The 16,980-nt window shown below is 42.2% G+C and overlaps 1 protein-coding gene across 1 annotated transcript; it reads left to right on the plus strand.

Annotated features, from left to right (window-relative positions):
* Window positions 1-10,282: 10,282 nt before the first annotated feature.
* On the plus strand, window positions 10,283-12,580 carry LOC103701805 (S-type anion channel SLAH4-like). The gene is made up of 2 exons (XM_008783983.5): window positions 10,283-11,323; window positions 12,094-12,580. Exons 1-2 carry the CDS (start codon window positions 10,373-10,375, stop codon window positions 12,361-12,363), a joined length of 1,221 nt encoding a protein of 406 aa, XP_008782205.3. The 5' UTR covers window positions 10,283-10,372; the 3' UTR covers window positions 12,364-12,580.
* The last annotated feature ends 4,400 nt before the right edge of the window (window positions 12,581-16,980 follow it).

Genomic DNA, 16,980 nt, shown 5'->3' on the forward strand with positions numbered 1-16,980 from the left:
TATTCTCTTGTATCTGATTATGGAATACTTTAACTGTTTCATTACTCTATAGATCTTGCAAGCTTTGTGCCTCCTTAATGGTTTACAACTAGTTCAGTAATTATGCAATCATATGATAGGAGAGTAAAGTTATGTGCTGATAAAATTAACTTTTTTAGATAACAAGGCCAATGAATCTCGCTGACAGGGACATTGACCTGCATGATTTCTATAAACAAAAATATTCTTCCTCAGAGGGCCAGTGGATTTCTACTATCAAAAAATGAAGTTGCTTCGATTTATATTCGAACTATAAAGAATCGGTGTTCAGCATTAAATCATTTGAGAAACAAGACCAGGGACTCTCACTGATGGGAAGACTGAACTGCATGATTTCTGTGCATAAAAACAAAAAATCCTAAGACCTTTTGATTGTAAGTTGTGCCTATCCACTATTGTCCAAGTAGTGTGCTTTCATAATTCTTCCACCAAAAGTTTCCTCCTTTTTTTCCCTTGATTTTTGGAGAGATCAGGTACATTTCCCCCTTTTTTATATTAAAAAAAGGTGCTCCGGTTTCTTGCTTTCCAGGCTGGTTTATTATCTGTTTTCACTTAAAAGCTTGTGATAGTTACTTGCTGCGGTGGCTCAGGATACAACTCAAGGATAATAATAAGCTAAAGAACATTTAGAGCAAGTCCTTAAAGGTAGTCACTCCGAATCGGAGCCATTTCTGGTCTGCTTGCTCTGTTCTATTTCCAGCATGACTTGCAGACTGGTTTATCGACATTTAATTTGTAAACCGATGCAAGGCATCAAAAGAGAATCTGCAAGCCATTTTTATATCAAAAAAAGATCCATCACAATCTTAGAATTAGAGAACAAAGCATCCACGGAAAAATCCTCTGTTTCTAGTTATCAGAGCTAGTTGTCTACTCCTTGAATCTTGGATAACTGCATGCTTCCAACATATATAGAATTATACGTTTGTGATCAATTTTCCATCCCTTGTGAACTCGGTATAGCAATGGACATTCGTACACATTTATGTAGTAGTATGGTGTGCTTATAACAAAAGAACAGCAGCTATGGACTACAACTACAGGGAGATGGATTTGATCCACATTTCCCATAGGGTGGGGGAAAAATGATCACATGATGGGATGCGCCTTTGTTGGAGTTGTTGTGGAGGGGACGCCTACTGCATCTTGGAAGCTGACATCTCTCCTCCCTTGGTATCCTCCTTGGTCATCAATCATCTCCATTTCTTCTTGCAACTTCCCACTCTCCGACTCCACCCGCGTCGTCCCTTCATTAGTTCTAACACAGGCTGTTCGTCCGCTGGCTCACCGATAGGACTCGTTCTTGTCGGTAACATTAACAACTCCCTTCGCTTGCTCCCCAGTTTTCATGGTGAGAATCCTCTTCTTTGTAGGTGTTGCCGAAAAGTGCAGAGGCCTGCAATGGCTATAGCAGCAAGGATGAAAAGAAGCAGAGCTTCTTGTATTGACGATAGCTTTCATTGGTGTCTGGGAGCACTATTAAGTGCCCATGATCGCTTGTTTGTTGCTTGGCGGTAGCAGTTTTGTTTCTTGGACGAGGAAACATTTAAATGGGTGTCAAGGTTGGTATGTTGGTGCTCAATTTTGCTGGATTCTTCCCTTGTAGAAACGCTAAGAAGTCCTGCCCTCACGTGCGGGGTTCCCATGGGTGTCGCCTTGCATTGTCAATAGACGTGCTCAAGGGACAAGCTGGGCAGGCTTCGGGCTGGGCTCAGCCCAGGAATCCACTTGAGGCCTTCGGACCTACGTTTCAAGCCCGAGCCCGTTACTCATCAGGTTTCGGGCTCTTGGGCAGGGTCCCGGATTTCACTCCTCTCCTCCGCGCTGCCGTCCGTTTCCTTTCCCAATCCCACCGTACCCATCTCACCGGGTTCATCCCACCAAAGGCGTCGCCGCCATCTACGCCATGGGCGATGGGTGAAAAATAGGTGGGATAGAGGTTTGAGGGGGTGGTGGGAGAGAGATTGGGAAGGAGATGTGAGGATGAGTGGGCGGGGGCGAAGGGAGCAGACGCGAAGGAGATGAGGAAAGGAACCGCGGTTGGAGAGGATCAAGGGGATGGTGGGAGAGAGATTATGATTTGGGAAAAATTGGAGGTGATGGGAGCGGTTGGGGCGGAGGGAGGAGACGGGAAGAAGAACAGGAAGAGGATGGAAATAATATATTTTATATTATATAATATATATTTATCACTCTCTTTATAGAAAATATATTATAAAAAATAGAAATATAGGGTTTGGGTCAGGTTGATGTAAATTCGAGCCCGACTTATTTAATGCGCGAGCTCAATTTTCAGGTTCAGCTCGGTCTATCAGCCTTAAAAACCAGATGTGCATCCATTTTTTGTGTGCTGGATTCGTGCAAGCTGCCTAGGATTTGATTAGGTATAATTGTTAACAATTAGTTGTTGGGGTTGCACTAATTTTAGGAGGGTTGGTTCGCTCGCAAGAGTTAATTGCTGTGATTTATTTTCGCTAGGTTAGAAGCACAAAGGCCTTCCAATTTTTCTAATCTCATGAGGCTCGACCTAGGATCATCTGCGATGTGCAGTTTGTACCGCAACGTCTGATGGCCATCGTAACAAGATGAAAGGCTATCAACAATAATGTGTTTTATATGGCTGGTAAAGCCATCTTGTGTGATAGCCATCAATTTTTTTATGGCGACCATCGACTCATCGAGTGTTGCATCGAGTGTTGCATGAGTGTCGAATCTGAAAAATTATATCCTCAATTTTTTAGATGGTGATTTTCTTATGTGCCATGCCAACCCTGTGATGCAAGCGCCATTAGCCTGCAACTAGGCTGTCTGCAAGACGACGTCCATAGCTGGGTCGGCCAATGCCTATGCCTCGTTGCCACATCAAGAGGCGTGAACGATCAGCCACAAAGAAGCCATACTTGAATCCAAATTCGTCAATCAAGTCTGGTTTTCTACTTTTCTTTTGGCTGAGCTCAATTTTGGCGTACCCCGTACCCCCCTCACCCATGCATGTGAAAAAGATTGTCCAAAGATCTCAGAACAGGTTCTGATTCTTCTTATATCGTTGTACACATGTATCCATCCGATCAAATCCGAGACGTGCATTTTATGGGCCTGTTTCCAATTCCCAAATATTTTGCTCATGCCTTGAGCAAACGAAGTGATCGCCTCCAAAATAATCCATGGGTTCATGTAATTGTTCAGGATCTCTTGCTTTTGACATCATATTACTGTAAGACGAATAGAATCATGGGATTGTGTTGCATCTTTTGTTCTCAATTATTTTGGCGAGAGCCTGCAGATGGATGGTGCAGTCTTGTTACCCTCTCTTTAGAATATTTTATTTTCTAACTTTTAAAAATATATTTATATCAGCTTTGTATAATTTATCCGTCTTATAAATTAAAAAAAAAGAAAAAAAAAAGAGTGCCCCTTAGCCAAGGGCCCGATAAATTGAGGACTAAAAGAATAAAAACATAAAAAACATGCCAGGAGAAAGGCATGAACCTGGCGGAGCCCACGAGAACTCCGACAGCACCATTTACCAAATAAGCTAACAAAAATGAAGGGCACCAATGCCACTCAAAGCCATCAACATCTACAGAAATGACAGCCGTTATAATGTTGTAGTATATTTTGTACTTGAATTAAAGTACTCTCGTCATGCTATAAGCGTACGTTGCACATTCTATTTTATTTAAAACTAAAGACCAGACCTTTTTTCGACACTGAGCTTATCCCGTATTGATCATAAGAGGAGAGCCAGTTTCATCCAATTAATGCAAGAACTTTTGTTGGTATCCATATCTGCAAATATTTTGTAACCTCGCTGCACTAAAGTATTTGTTTCCACGAATAGTCCTGCTCATTTGTGCGTCGATGAGCCTTGCAACCTACTTGCTTTTTCTGCAAGCACGCCTCCTTGGTGCGGCGACTGATGTCTATTTCTTAGCATCCTTATCTTTATTTCTGAAGTGATGAGAGACATCGCATTACCAAACTTAGTTTCAATTTTAGGAGGGCTTATTATATTATTGATATTATGCATTATCCCCGTTGCATTTCGTACTAATGAGCGATATTGTTGCCTTGGTCCTACCGTACCAAAAATTTATGGTACACTTTCCTTGTGCGGTGTCCAATCACCAATCATTAGACTAATTTATGCTCAGCACTTGGGAGTTTCACATCACAAATGCGGTATGTAATCACCTTCTTTGTGAAGCACCTACTTGTGATTCGCCTGCTCTTCCACTTCCTAATTCTCAAACATTCAACTTTATCTCCACCTCCCAATCCGACCAAAATCAATGAAAGGGAGAATTAATCACGTAAGAGATCCATAGCTCCAAATCCAGTGCCACCAACCAACTCATACGCGAACGATAACCGTACGAGCTACGACAACTTAAAGAATCCTAATTAAGATCTATGTGTTTTTGCATTGAGTGGAGGTGGGAATGCCTAGAATTAGAGTCCACAAGTTTTTGATAGAGATTGGACTTGCGCATTTAGCGCTAACAAAAGATCGAAGCACAAAAAAAAAAAAAAAAAAAAAAAAAGAAGAAGGGGTTTCTATCTGACCCAATATTACCTAACTAACGCAGAAGATATTGGAAACTAGTGAGAAATGGAAGCTTACGGAGGAATGAAGTGAAGTGGACAGCACAAGATAGAGGTGAAAACAGATTGGATAATATCTATCCGGATCCGTTTTCGTATATAAATCTATCGAGATATAGATAGAAATTTGAGCATTTGATTAATATTCATATCTGTATCCGTATCCATTAAAGAAAAATAGATATGGATATGGATAGAGAATTATTTGATCTGTATCCGAATATCCGATTTCATTTGTAATCTTATTTAATTTTATATAACACCTATAATTTTTTTTAAAAAATAAATGACCATATTAACATGCTATTAACTCGATTTATCATCTTCCTAGTAATACTTTCGATTCCGTGATCATAAAGTTTAATTATCTAATTTATATCTGTATTTATATTTATACTTTTGGTATCCGAGTTGCATCCTTATTTATTTAAAATAAATATATATATAAATTTTTGCATCTGACTAACATCTGTATCTATATTTGTATTCATTAAACAAAACAAATATGGATATAGTATGCTAATATCCAGTCCGTATCCGATCCGATTTCAACCCTGGCACCATACTATTCATTGTTTCCGAAAGAGGATACCACTTTATCCTGTGATAATTCATGCCTAGCACCATACTGTTCGTTGATTCCGCTGGAGCTACCCCATGTGTGATAAGAGCATTAGATGGCCCAAAAGTTTTCCGGTCACTGAGTTGAGGCACTCCTGTAAACCTTTAGGTTTGCTTGCTATCTAAGAAGGCTCATTATCCAGTAGTAAACAATAAGCCATCCATACAACAGACCTGGGCTTTTTTTTTCTTTTTTGTTTTGTGCATAGGAAAAAGGTTTGAATTCTCTGCAGTGGATATTTTGCACCATCGAGAGCTGCATAACTCTAGTTAGTTTAGAGATGGGCGACTCTCCTTCATCTCGAGAACACGATATATCTTTCAAGCCATTTTGTACGCGAGGCCAATATGATTTTTGGGTAAAAGAAACTAAAAAGGAAAAAAAATGGCTGGCATGTGAAATTTTGTGACGACCAAGATCAGCAAGCTATAGGGGAAGAGTAGTAATGCCTGGTACGTATTTCGTGCAGGTGGCCAGGATCATGGAACATTATATTCCTGAAAGATATTGGACTGCAACCGTCCAAGGCGAGCAGTTTTGGGTTGCTTTCCTAGATTTTTTCATGGCGTTACCGAACTGAACCAATCGGCGTAGCGCTCCGAAGATTACTAGGTGAAAGAATTTATGTCCAAATATAGAAACCAACAGCTGGAACCGATTCTTCCATAGCTATTACGGCGATGGTTCTTGTTGCTGGAAATTGGACCCGGGGGCGATCGTCCGTCGAGGAGGGGGAGCTGTCGGCGAACACGAGGGAGTGGTGATCCGTCGGCGGGCGGCGTCCTCCGTCTGGGTGCCTGCAGAAAAGCCGGTGGCCGGGTTTTCCGGCGCCGGCCCTCCGATGCTTAAGTCAGAGGGGGCAAAATAGTGTTCAAAGAAAATGGGAGCAGTAGTGTTTTTTCTCTCTCTCTCTCTGTTCCCCCCCCCCCCCCTTGAGAAGCTTGGTTCCCTTTTATAGGGGGGGTTTACCTGCGATGTGACCGGGCAAGACCGTCGTACAGCTCGGCACGTTGCTTGATCTGGTGCACGGACAAGTAAATAATTATACTGATGTCGGAGGTAAGGCCGTCGTACGACCTGAGCCGTCACGCGATCAGGTGAATCATTGCATTGATGTCGGCGGTGAGGCTGGGGTCAGACTTATCATGGCTGACAGGACTCTGCCGAGCTGATTTGCCGTGGAGAACTGAGGATCCGTAGATGAAAGGAGCCACGCGCATTAATTGTTGCGTAGGCCGGAGATTCACATTAATTGTTGCGTAGGCCGGAGATTCACATTAATTGTTGCGTAGGCCGGAGATTCACATTAATTGTTGCGTGAACTGGGGATTTGCCGGGATCATGTGTAATAAATGCTGGGGCAACGGCAGGATATGGCCCTTGGCCGGACCTCGGAGAGGTACGGCTGCGGCAGGTGGTCGACAAAGACAAGCTTTTGAGGTCGGAAGTCCTATAGGTCGGATGATCCGGGATCGGACGTTCTGGGGTCGGGCACCGACCTCAGTCGTCCGGGGTCGTCGACTGTGTAGTCTTCCGGTGGCAGAGTTATTGTATTACTGGGAGAAAACCGTATTCCCCCAACAGTTCTTAACCTGGAACTTGCTCGCCCGTATTGCTGTCACTTCTCGCCTCCAGCCGCCACCCAAGAGGCTCCGAGTCCTAGTCATAGCTGATGAGCCACCACGATCTCAAGCCCTCCTTTACCTAATTCTATCTCCTTATTAGTGGATCATGGTGATCCGATTTCCGGATAGCCATACATTCTTGTGGGCCTCACTCTAAGAGATGGGACCCACAGGTCGGATTTGCCTTGAGCTGCAGATGGATAGGACTTATCCTGTGCGCTTTAGAGTTCGGGTGTAACTTTGATCCACAAGGACTCGTTGTAATTTGACCACTACCGGCGGAGCTGAATAGAGTTCAAAAATGATATCCGCCACATCGAAAAGTTGAAATTGTAGCCAAACTTTCAAACACCATAATTGAGTCATATGATGCTCAGTTGAGATGAATTTTTTTAAAAAAATGAGTATTTTTTCGAGATCTACAACTTTAGGCCAACCTCCTAGAAGGTCGAACAGAGCTGACATTCCACCGTTTAGACCCTAAAACGGTTTAGTCAAACCAAAAGTTTTCTTTTCTGATAAGACTTTAACTGTGCATAGCTCTTTATCTGAAAAGAATTCTGTGTAGCGATAGAAAGCAAAGTTGATGTAGAAGTCGAGATCTATCTCCTCGAGATTTTTAGCTTTTTTTACTAGAAATGTCTATTTTAGAAGAAAAAAAAGTACTACTAGAATTATGAAGAGAAATCCAACCCAAATTGTGTTAAGACAGAACTCACATTATAACTAAAGGCTATGTACCTCAATTTCTTTGAAAGAATTAATAAAAGAAAAAGGGACTTAAAATTTTACTTTCGAAATTTCTCCATCTTTTTTTAGTTATCTTTCGAAATATTCGAGTTAAGTGGATTGAAGAAAATCTTCCTTCTCTCCGATCGAATCAAACTTTTGCATCGCTCACATGATCATCTATCTCACGGATGGACAACTCTCATTCATTTCTGGAATATAATGAAATGTCGTTAGTATGATACATGATGCATCGCATCGTGGTGATGAAGAAGGGCTGTCCATTTCCAAGAAGGATGATATAGTGGCCATCTATCGCATCGCATAAGTTGCATTGCAGAAGATTTGGGTTCAAAATTAAACCTAGTGCCGTCCAAGTGATGACTTCACAGGATCCACAACATCTCTAAAGTTAAAGCTAATGATAGTTAAATAACACAACTAGCTTTGGCACTCCATGATGGAAGCATCTTCCATATATAACGGCTCAGGACTAGTGAACCAGGCTTGTCTGCGTCTCATCCATCCTGGAGAGGACAAAGTATGGAATGATTTTAAAAATAGAAGAGGTGGATCTGATATGTAATAATACTCGGGATTCCGTCATGGGTGCACCGTTCTTGTTTATGGTCACCCTCAGCTTGGCTGGAGGCAAAAAAGACGATGCTCGGTGGAGTCAAAAGTGACGGCCGCCCACTTAATTTCCGTTATCGTATAACATTCCGTTGTAGGTTAGGACTTAGGAGGTTCGTATTAGTTGCCTGCTTAACATTCCACGCTTTCGTCGCTACTTGCTTTGAGGGAGATGTACCTAGATGATCTGGTGATCAAGTGGCTTGGACAATGATGTCCTATTTTGGATTTTAAGGAACAATTTATAGTCCACTATAAATAAGTATTTTTGTTTGTAGGCATATTTTTCCCGTGCCTTTGACTCCGGCGAGGCATTTGTTAGTACCTAAAAAACAGACTTAACAAGCATGCAAGACTTGTGATCATTTGTGAAGATAAATTTTATGTTGTTTTTGTGAAAATAGCCAAGCAGGAATTGACATGAGGTAATAACATTTTGGAGTTTACCAAATAGTTACTCCGTTTAATATTTGCCTTCCACCTTAATATGGTTTGATAACTAGAAGTCATGCTTGCTGGTTCTTCAAAATGGATTGTCATATGCGAACAATGTGGAATTGGAGAAAATTTAAATAAGTGAAATTGTGACAATGTGGGTGCTCAAGAGTAGATTTTTGATTTCAACATCCAAAAATTTAGTTACTTCCATGAACTCAGATTTGTTTCGGTGTTACCATATTTATGCAAAAAAACTGTGCACTCTTCTTCTTCGATAATCGCTCACTAATTTTGTTAATTCCATTGTTTACCAACAAAATAAAATTGCAACTGCGTAGAAAATTGAAATTCTAACTGCTAAATTCTTCGATAATCGCAACTGTACCTTTTTTTGTTCCAACAAAAATTCCTTTGTAGAATTGCCATCATGCCCCTCTCATCCGAAGAACAAATCAACTTCCATTAAGTATTAGACAGTAAGTAATATCCTCTATGCAATCTCACATGCCAGTAACATGCCTAGCTAGAAGCAATCAAGCAGGACATTAATATATGCATATTTGCTGAATGACTTATTTGTAAATTAATACATTCGTTTAATGACGCTCAGGAGCCCCATCACCTATGAGTATAGCAACTAGAAAACATTTGAGAGGAAAAAAATCATAGCAATAGAAAGATTTATGTCAATTGAATGTAAATGTTTACTTTTCATATGAAATATATGTGTACAAGAGCACTTCTTGTGCGAATAAATTATATCTAATAATTTTATATGATGAGGTTGGAGGGTATCCCCCGAACCCCAAAGCTCAATTCCCACCGGGCTCAGACAGCGGAGACAACTACTTCTCGTCAGAGGTATTGTCCGCTTTGAAGGAGGTTTTATAGTCTCTTCCCAACGTACGGTTTTGTCCCGCAAAAGGCACCTCTGAAGAGAAAGGGATAGCCCCCTCCATTTAAGGAACAGACTTCTCCACTATCGAATCGATGTAGGACTAAGTTTGGATCCTTTATTTTCACAATATTATATATTATCAACATTTTAGATGTATATGATAATCTGATTTATTAATAAACTTGATCGGTTAGTTCTTACTCGAGATGAGGGTCCATCGTGACCCAAGTCCTACTTGATCGTATCGAGTCCTCCTGAACCTCGGTATCCTCCAACGTGTGGTATACCATAGACCGGCGGGCCGGCAGCAGGGACGCTCACGGATAAATATGGGGGAATATTGGAGAATCCTTAATAACTCAAAAAAGTAACACACTGGTGTTGGGAATTACTTAAATGAGGCAAAGCGAATCGTGCAAGGCACCTGTGTGACTTTTTTGAGTGGTCTTCCTGAATTGCTGTAATTTGCTGTAGGGGAATTACCTAATCGATTCCAAGTTTCTGGGTTCCAGGTTCTACCGCTAGCCGAGCCGAGCCTAGTCAAACTGAGCTGATGCCAAACGTTTCAAGCGACCCCACCACTAGTCTATCTTTCGCTGCGGGTTAAGCCCTACCGATTCCTTTTCCTTGGGCCCAAGGCCGAAGGAGGCGGAGCGTAGCTCGTCCAGTCTCCCATAAGACCGGCACCTGCTCAAATTCGAGCAGCCCTCCTCCATCACTCGAGTCCAAGCCGGCACCCGCTCAAATTCCCCATCCCTCTCTCCCCACTCTATATATTGCCTCATGACCACGCCCCAATGGCTCGCATCGAGAGAGAGAGAGAGAGAGAGAGAGATGGAAGAGAGAGAGCTCCAAAAACCCCACCACGTCGAGCTCCAAAAACCCCACCACGTCGAGCTCCAAATCATCACGACGAGCACCAGTACGACCACCTCACTGACAAACCTCGACGTGGCGACTGAGAAGACCCTCTCCAAGCTCTCCATCCTGACAAGATTCCACGCCGGCTACTTCCGAATCAGCCTCTCCCTCTGCGGCCAGGCCTTGCTGTGGAAGACGCTGAGCGAGCCGACGACAGACGCCCACGCCCTGCGGCCCATCATCCGCATGGTCCCCGCCGCCGCCTTCGTCATGTTGTGGTCCCTCGCCCTCTTCACCCTCGTCGCCCTCTGCCTCCTCTACGCCGTCCGCTGCCTCTTCCGCTTCCGCAGCGTCCGCGCCGAGTTCGCCCACCACGTCGGCATGAACTACCTATTCGCCCCCTGGATCTCCTGGCTCCTCCTCCTCCAGTCCACCCCCTTCCTCCGCCCCAACACCAAGTCCTACCTCCTCCTCTGCTGGCTCTTCTCCCTCCCCATCCTCGTCCTCGACGTCAAAATCTACGGCCAGTGGTTCACCAAGGGCAAGAAATTTTTATCCATGGTCGCCAACCCCACCAGCCAGATCACCGTCATCGCTAACTTCGTCGGCGCCCGCGCAGCCGCCCAGATGGGCTGGCGGGAGACCGCCGTCTGCATGTTCTCCGTCGGCATCGCTCACTATCTCGTCCTCTTCGTCACTCTCTACCAACGATTCCTCGGCAGCGACTCGCTCCCCGCAATGATCCGTCCCGTCTTCTTCCTCTTCTTCGCCGCCCCCAGCATGGCCTGCCTCGCCTGGGACTCCATCTCCTCCTCGTTCGACACCTCCTGCAAGATGCTCTTCTTCCTCTCCCTCTTCCTCTTTGCCTCCCTGGTAACTCACCTACAAACATTTACTTCTCCTCCTACTCCTTTTAATCACTGTACTTCACTAGTGTTATCATCATCACTTTGTTTTTTTTGTCAAAGATTAAAATCAATCATATTAAGAGTAGCAAAAGAGAACTTCTCTACTACTCTTTCTACTCTCATATACATACACACACACACACATATATATATACAATCACTAGGACTCGTGAAAACAACATCATGTTTATAGCAGTGATATTCTTTCACGTTTTCTGTTGGATGGGTAGCATGCGGAGATAGAAGGGAAGAGAGTCAATTAGGAAGGATAGGAAGATGCGAAATTCCTGGAATCGTAGAGATCAACTTAGCTTAGCACTACCGACTACCATTTGTTCTCATGTCATGTGCCCAGACTTGCACCATGAGCAGCCCCTCCCCCCGGGGCCCTTTGAGCTGTCTTCCCGCTGCGGAGAAAGAGAAAAAGAATGGGTGGGGGGTGCCACAGAATAGAGGAGAAGATGAGGAAAGGAGGAGACACGTTATGGTAGCGTATTGCATGGCCACTCACGCCACCACGTCCATTGGCTATAGAATATGCACCCGGCCCTTAGCTGTAAAGCCCTAATTAAATTTGAAGGACAAGAATCCAAATGGCTTTTTATTGCTTTATTTCCCTGGTTTTCTTTCCTTTTTCTTTAAAAAAGCAAGAAAGAAAAACAAGCTCGCATATTTCTTTGGGTCTAGCCATTGTGGATTAATTTACGTTTACTTTACCCTGAAATGTTGTTGCAGGTCTCGCGGCCGGCGTTGTTCAGGAGATCCATGAGACAGTTCAGCGTGGCTTGGTGGGCTTATTCCTTCCCGCTGACCGTTCTAGCACTTGCCGCCACCAAATATTCCCAGGAGGTGAAGGCGGAGATGGCGAACTTGCTGATGCTCCTGCTATCAGTGCTCTCGGTGTTGGTGACACTGATTCTGATGGTATTCACGGCATTAAAACCAAATGATCTATTGCCTCATGATGATCCATTTTGGTGCCCCAATCTCATACGGAAAGCATGAAACCGATCGATGAGCATGGCTTTCTATGAAGGAGCTAATTAATTGGGCGTAGCTTTTACTTTATGTGTACATTATTGTCGTAAGAAATAGGAGTGCAGCATGTCAATTGTAGCATGGGTGCCCAAAGATGCAATCTTGTAAGCTTAATTTACTTAGGTACCTCATATGACTATTCTTTCTTTATCACAAAAAGGAGAAAATTAAAATGTTCTTTCTATCAGTGATCTAAAGGTAGTGACGTTGACCGCATTTGTACCTTTGTTGTTATACCGACTTACCATCCAGTGTGTCTAGCAATGGATCTCTGACCAAATAAATTAATTTATTATGATGCGTGTATTCTCCTTTTCTTTTTTTTAAAAACCATGCGCAATCGACGGTATCCGGGTCTTAAGAACAAGCGCCGTTTCTTTCTTTTGTTAAAGATTGACGGTATACGTGAGTTTCCCTAAGTAAATGAATACAACAAACCTCAAAATTTAACCGTATCTTGCTCCGTCCAAGGGAGAGTGATAGAGAGAGAGAGAGAGAAAAATAGAAGGTTGGGAATGAGAAACATTATGAACTGAGTGAGAAAAACAAAATGAGATCTCCCTAGTGAAGCAGATGGAGCTTTGGTCCTCCTATATCCCTCTCTCTCTCAAAAAAAAAGGAAAACTAAAAGGAATCGCTGAAGTAGGAATGCATGTTTTGGCCAGTGATGTTTCAGTCTTGGTCTTCACGTCTCTTTCTGAAGTTAGGTATGGTCAACAATTTTCACAGAATGCAAGGGTTCCATTACATGCATTATTTTTAAGTCCTAGCTAGAGACTTGGTGCACTTGTCAGATGCCGAAAGACATGCCAAAGGAGAGAAACTATGAGGAACAAGTATCTCCAAACTATCATATTTCAGCGCACAGCACAAAAGTATTCTTGGATTATTTAAGAACTTGAAGTGTTATCTGTACATCCTAAACCGTACTATAATATAGACACATCTGCAGTAGCTGATTAGGAATTTGCTTAAAAGGTTCTAATCAAAATTCAACCTTTACCTGTAATGTCAATAATTCAGCGTACTTGTTAATCTGGAGTTTGTTCATGTAGGGAAAAGACTACATCAATAAATTGGGGGAGTTCTTAAGGGATCAAAATCATTCTTTTTTAAATACATTTAGGTGGCTTATAGCCCCTTGTTCATTGAAAAAAAGAAGAAGAAAAGAATACCGGAGAAGTTACAAAGATTCAGCTTAAAAGTTTGGTACAATTTGAGGCAAAGGACCAAGCAAGTGAATCAGGACTAATCCACGTCCAAGCTCAAAGAAAGTATAGGCCTAAACCAGCACAACACGGCCTACCCTATAGAAAAACTTAATCAAAGGATTCGACCATTCGTATACCATTGGTACTAATAATGTTCCATGTCTAATATGAAAATAAACAAAAAAAAAACCATTTAATAGCAGAAAAATAAAGAAAAACAAAACTTCAGTTACCAACCAAGAAGAGATGCCGTCATATATATACAGTAGACTAGGGATATGGACTTTCTTTGTTGTTCTTTCTAGTAAAAACGAATGAAATGAATCTTATAACCATCTTGCGCCAAAAAAAAAAAAAGGCTGCCATATTTTATTATGCATCAATTTTTTTGATATTTGAAAGGTTAAGACTAAGATGTATTAGATGACCCCCTGCTCTTTTGGCATCTTTTTTTTGGAGAGAACTACATTTGGCTGCTTCTTTCTTTCTTTCTTTTTTTCTTCTTTCCGTTCTTTCTTTTGATGTACATTTGTTCTCACCAACCAGAAGATTCTAGTGTTAAGAAGAGGGTTTTCGGCTCGTGGAGATTTTGACTGGTTCATCTCTGTACTTCAAGCCAAGTAAACGCTACCATGTACGATGTTCCAGGCTGATGTCAAATTTGATGAGGGTCCCTTGCTGCGGGACAAGAAGATGGCTCTCGACGGAGGCGGCCTCAACGCTGAGCTCGATCTGGTTTGCTTAAGAACTCCAGATTTCTCTTCCTAATGTCGTGATAGACTAAGCCTCTTAGCGTCAAATTTGTTGTATCTAATGGAGTCCTCTCTTTTTTTGTTTGTTTTGAGACGATAATGCCGACGTTGATAGGGAGTCAAGCAGCCAGGATCTCCCCCCAACTATGGTGCAAGTGGGGAAAAATAAGCAACATATCGAAAACATGTCGGTGAAACTAGTTGTAGGAACTTGACGTTTGGGAGAAGGAACAAATAACCGAGCTGGCATTGGTATCGTCAAAAAATAAAAAATAAAGATCTAATCGCAATCTTTTAATGCGGCAAGGCCTGGGGATTCTAGTGGAAATTTGGTTTCCAGGCGAAAATGATGTGGAAAGTGGTCAAATAGACTACTAGAACAAGGAATAAAGCGACTGGAAAACTTGATATGGTTGGCGAGAAATTCGGATGCCATGCATTAATCGTGGAGTCATGGAATCAAGTACTTTTCCAACCGTTTGTCACTCAACAGACATTTTATTTTTTTAAGTAACCTGTTGCGTGAGCCAAGAATCTACAAGCAGGGGAAAGATGGCGGCAGCTCATGAGGCCTGACATCAATGTTCCTAAGTGCATCTGCCAAGTTTATTCAGTTTATACAGGATCCAAGAATTTGGTTTGATAACCAGATCAAACTAAAAAAATTAGATTTTTTTTGGCTTTGTATAAGTACGTACCCAAGATCTACCCAATGCATAGCCAATGTAGGGCGTCTAAACATACGCCTTCATAGATCCTCATATGTTTCCCGCATTTAAGCCTTCACTACCGCTTCAAATCAATTAAAATCTAATCACAAGCACCATAATCAGCCTGTGTTTAGCCTTTATAAACTCGTGCTGTAGTGTCCCCAATCCATGTAGGCCATGAGCTGGATATATTTTGATACCATTTGAAATAATCCAGAATCTCATCCAAAAAGATTAGTTGGAAGATGTTATTTGGGTTCCTTGATCTATATAAGTACTCAAGATCTATCTAATGCACGATCTGTGTGGGACTGGACATGCGCTTGCACGGATTCTCGCATAACGAGTTATCCATAATCTTGAAAAGATCGATCAAATTGAGTTCCCCCCTCCTAACATGTATGCAAAGCATGGAAGAGGGAAGTTTATCACCTCTAACCTCATCGTCTCGATAATCCAATAAATGCGCGTGGGCGGAGGATGGGATCTAATATACGATGATGGCAATGACTCCTTTGATCCAAATGGAGTGGGAATCCACGAAAAGTTTGGGTTTCTTTTTTTTGAGAAAAAAAAAAGATGGTTGGACACTTTGGCTATTGAGCAAAAATTTGATGATGGATTATAAAAACGGAGACGAAGACAATGACCTAGTTGAGTGAGAAGAGAGTCATCACACCGATATGCTAGAGTGACTTGTGAGTGCTATTGAACATCTTATCAACTATTTAAGAAATCTAAGTGGTTGGACAGTGATATCCTACAAAAGGGCTGGAGATGAGCGAACGTGACATGCTTTTAGCCCAAACCTAAACCGCACCATCGTGGAATTCTAGGTTGCTTACAAATAAAGTTGCACATAACATGCTTGCTATCTTTTTTGATAGACATATACTAGGTATTTTAGCCACATACCATATATCATATACCCGGGTGGAATCAAGCTAGGTAAGGCTGGAAAATTGGACTGCTATCGATGGTTTGATCATACATAACCTGCAGCCTTCGTCTCTCCTGGGCTCAGAATTTGTGGCAAGCCTGACGCAACCCAATCTTGTACTCCCATAGGCATAAAAATGAAAGGTGGAATACAAGTAAATGCGACATCACCGCACACGCGCGCGCGCACGTACGTGCACACAAACACATGCATGAGAAAACTCAAAGGCGAATCTAGGAAAAAGAGTGAACAAATCGTCCTCTTAAAACATAAATAAAGATGCATGTCAGCAAGACAGTTGCATGGCAGGCTTAGGATCTGCTGTAAATTAACATCATCCTTGGGAAATTATTCAAGGAAAGCAAGGCGTTGTAACACGTACACGAATTTCTACACAGCAATGGCGAGATAACAATGTTCGGCCAGAATAAATGGTGTGGTCACGCAGTCGCAGAAGCTGTTTAAAGCTTCCATGTATAAAGTGACAGGGCAATTGAGCTCCGGAAAGCCGGGGAAGCCTAACGCTTAGGCGAAACGATAAATTAATGGCCCTACTTTGTCCGGAGATTCCATTAGTGGGGAAAAAGATATTTGAAATTTTTGCATGATTCTTCCTATCTTTTTATTTAAATTGATAGAGAAGCCTCCACCTTTTTTACATTGATACGGCATGATTCCTATATTCCTGAAAGTATCCTGATAAATACCTGTCCATTACTTTGGCACCACATGCACCGTGCTAGCTTTATATATGTGCAACAATTGGGACACCGTCTTGCATTAATATCTTCATAATGTACCTTGATATGTTTTATTCTTCTTATAAAGCGGCATATATATGGACCACCAATCTCAAAGCCTAAATCTCTGGTATCACATAGAATGACATTGCTATCTGCAGTAGGTTGACAATGCCGACTAGGGATAAAAGTGAGTCGAATTATATCCGAACGTATCTGTTTCATATCCGA

This window comes from Phoenix dactylifera, chromosome 12 (assembly GCF_051530095.1).
Source record: "Phoenix dactylifera cultivar Ajwa chromosome 12, Ajwa_hap1_PhDact_Kaust_v1.1, whole genome shotgun sequence".
NCBI classification, from domain to species: Eukaryota; Viridiplantae; Streptophyta; class Magnoliopsida; order Arecales; family Arecaceae; genus Phoenix; species Phoenix dactylifera.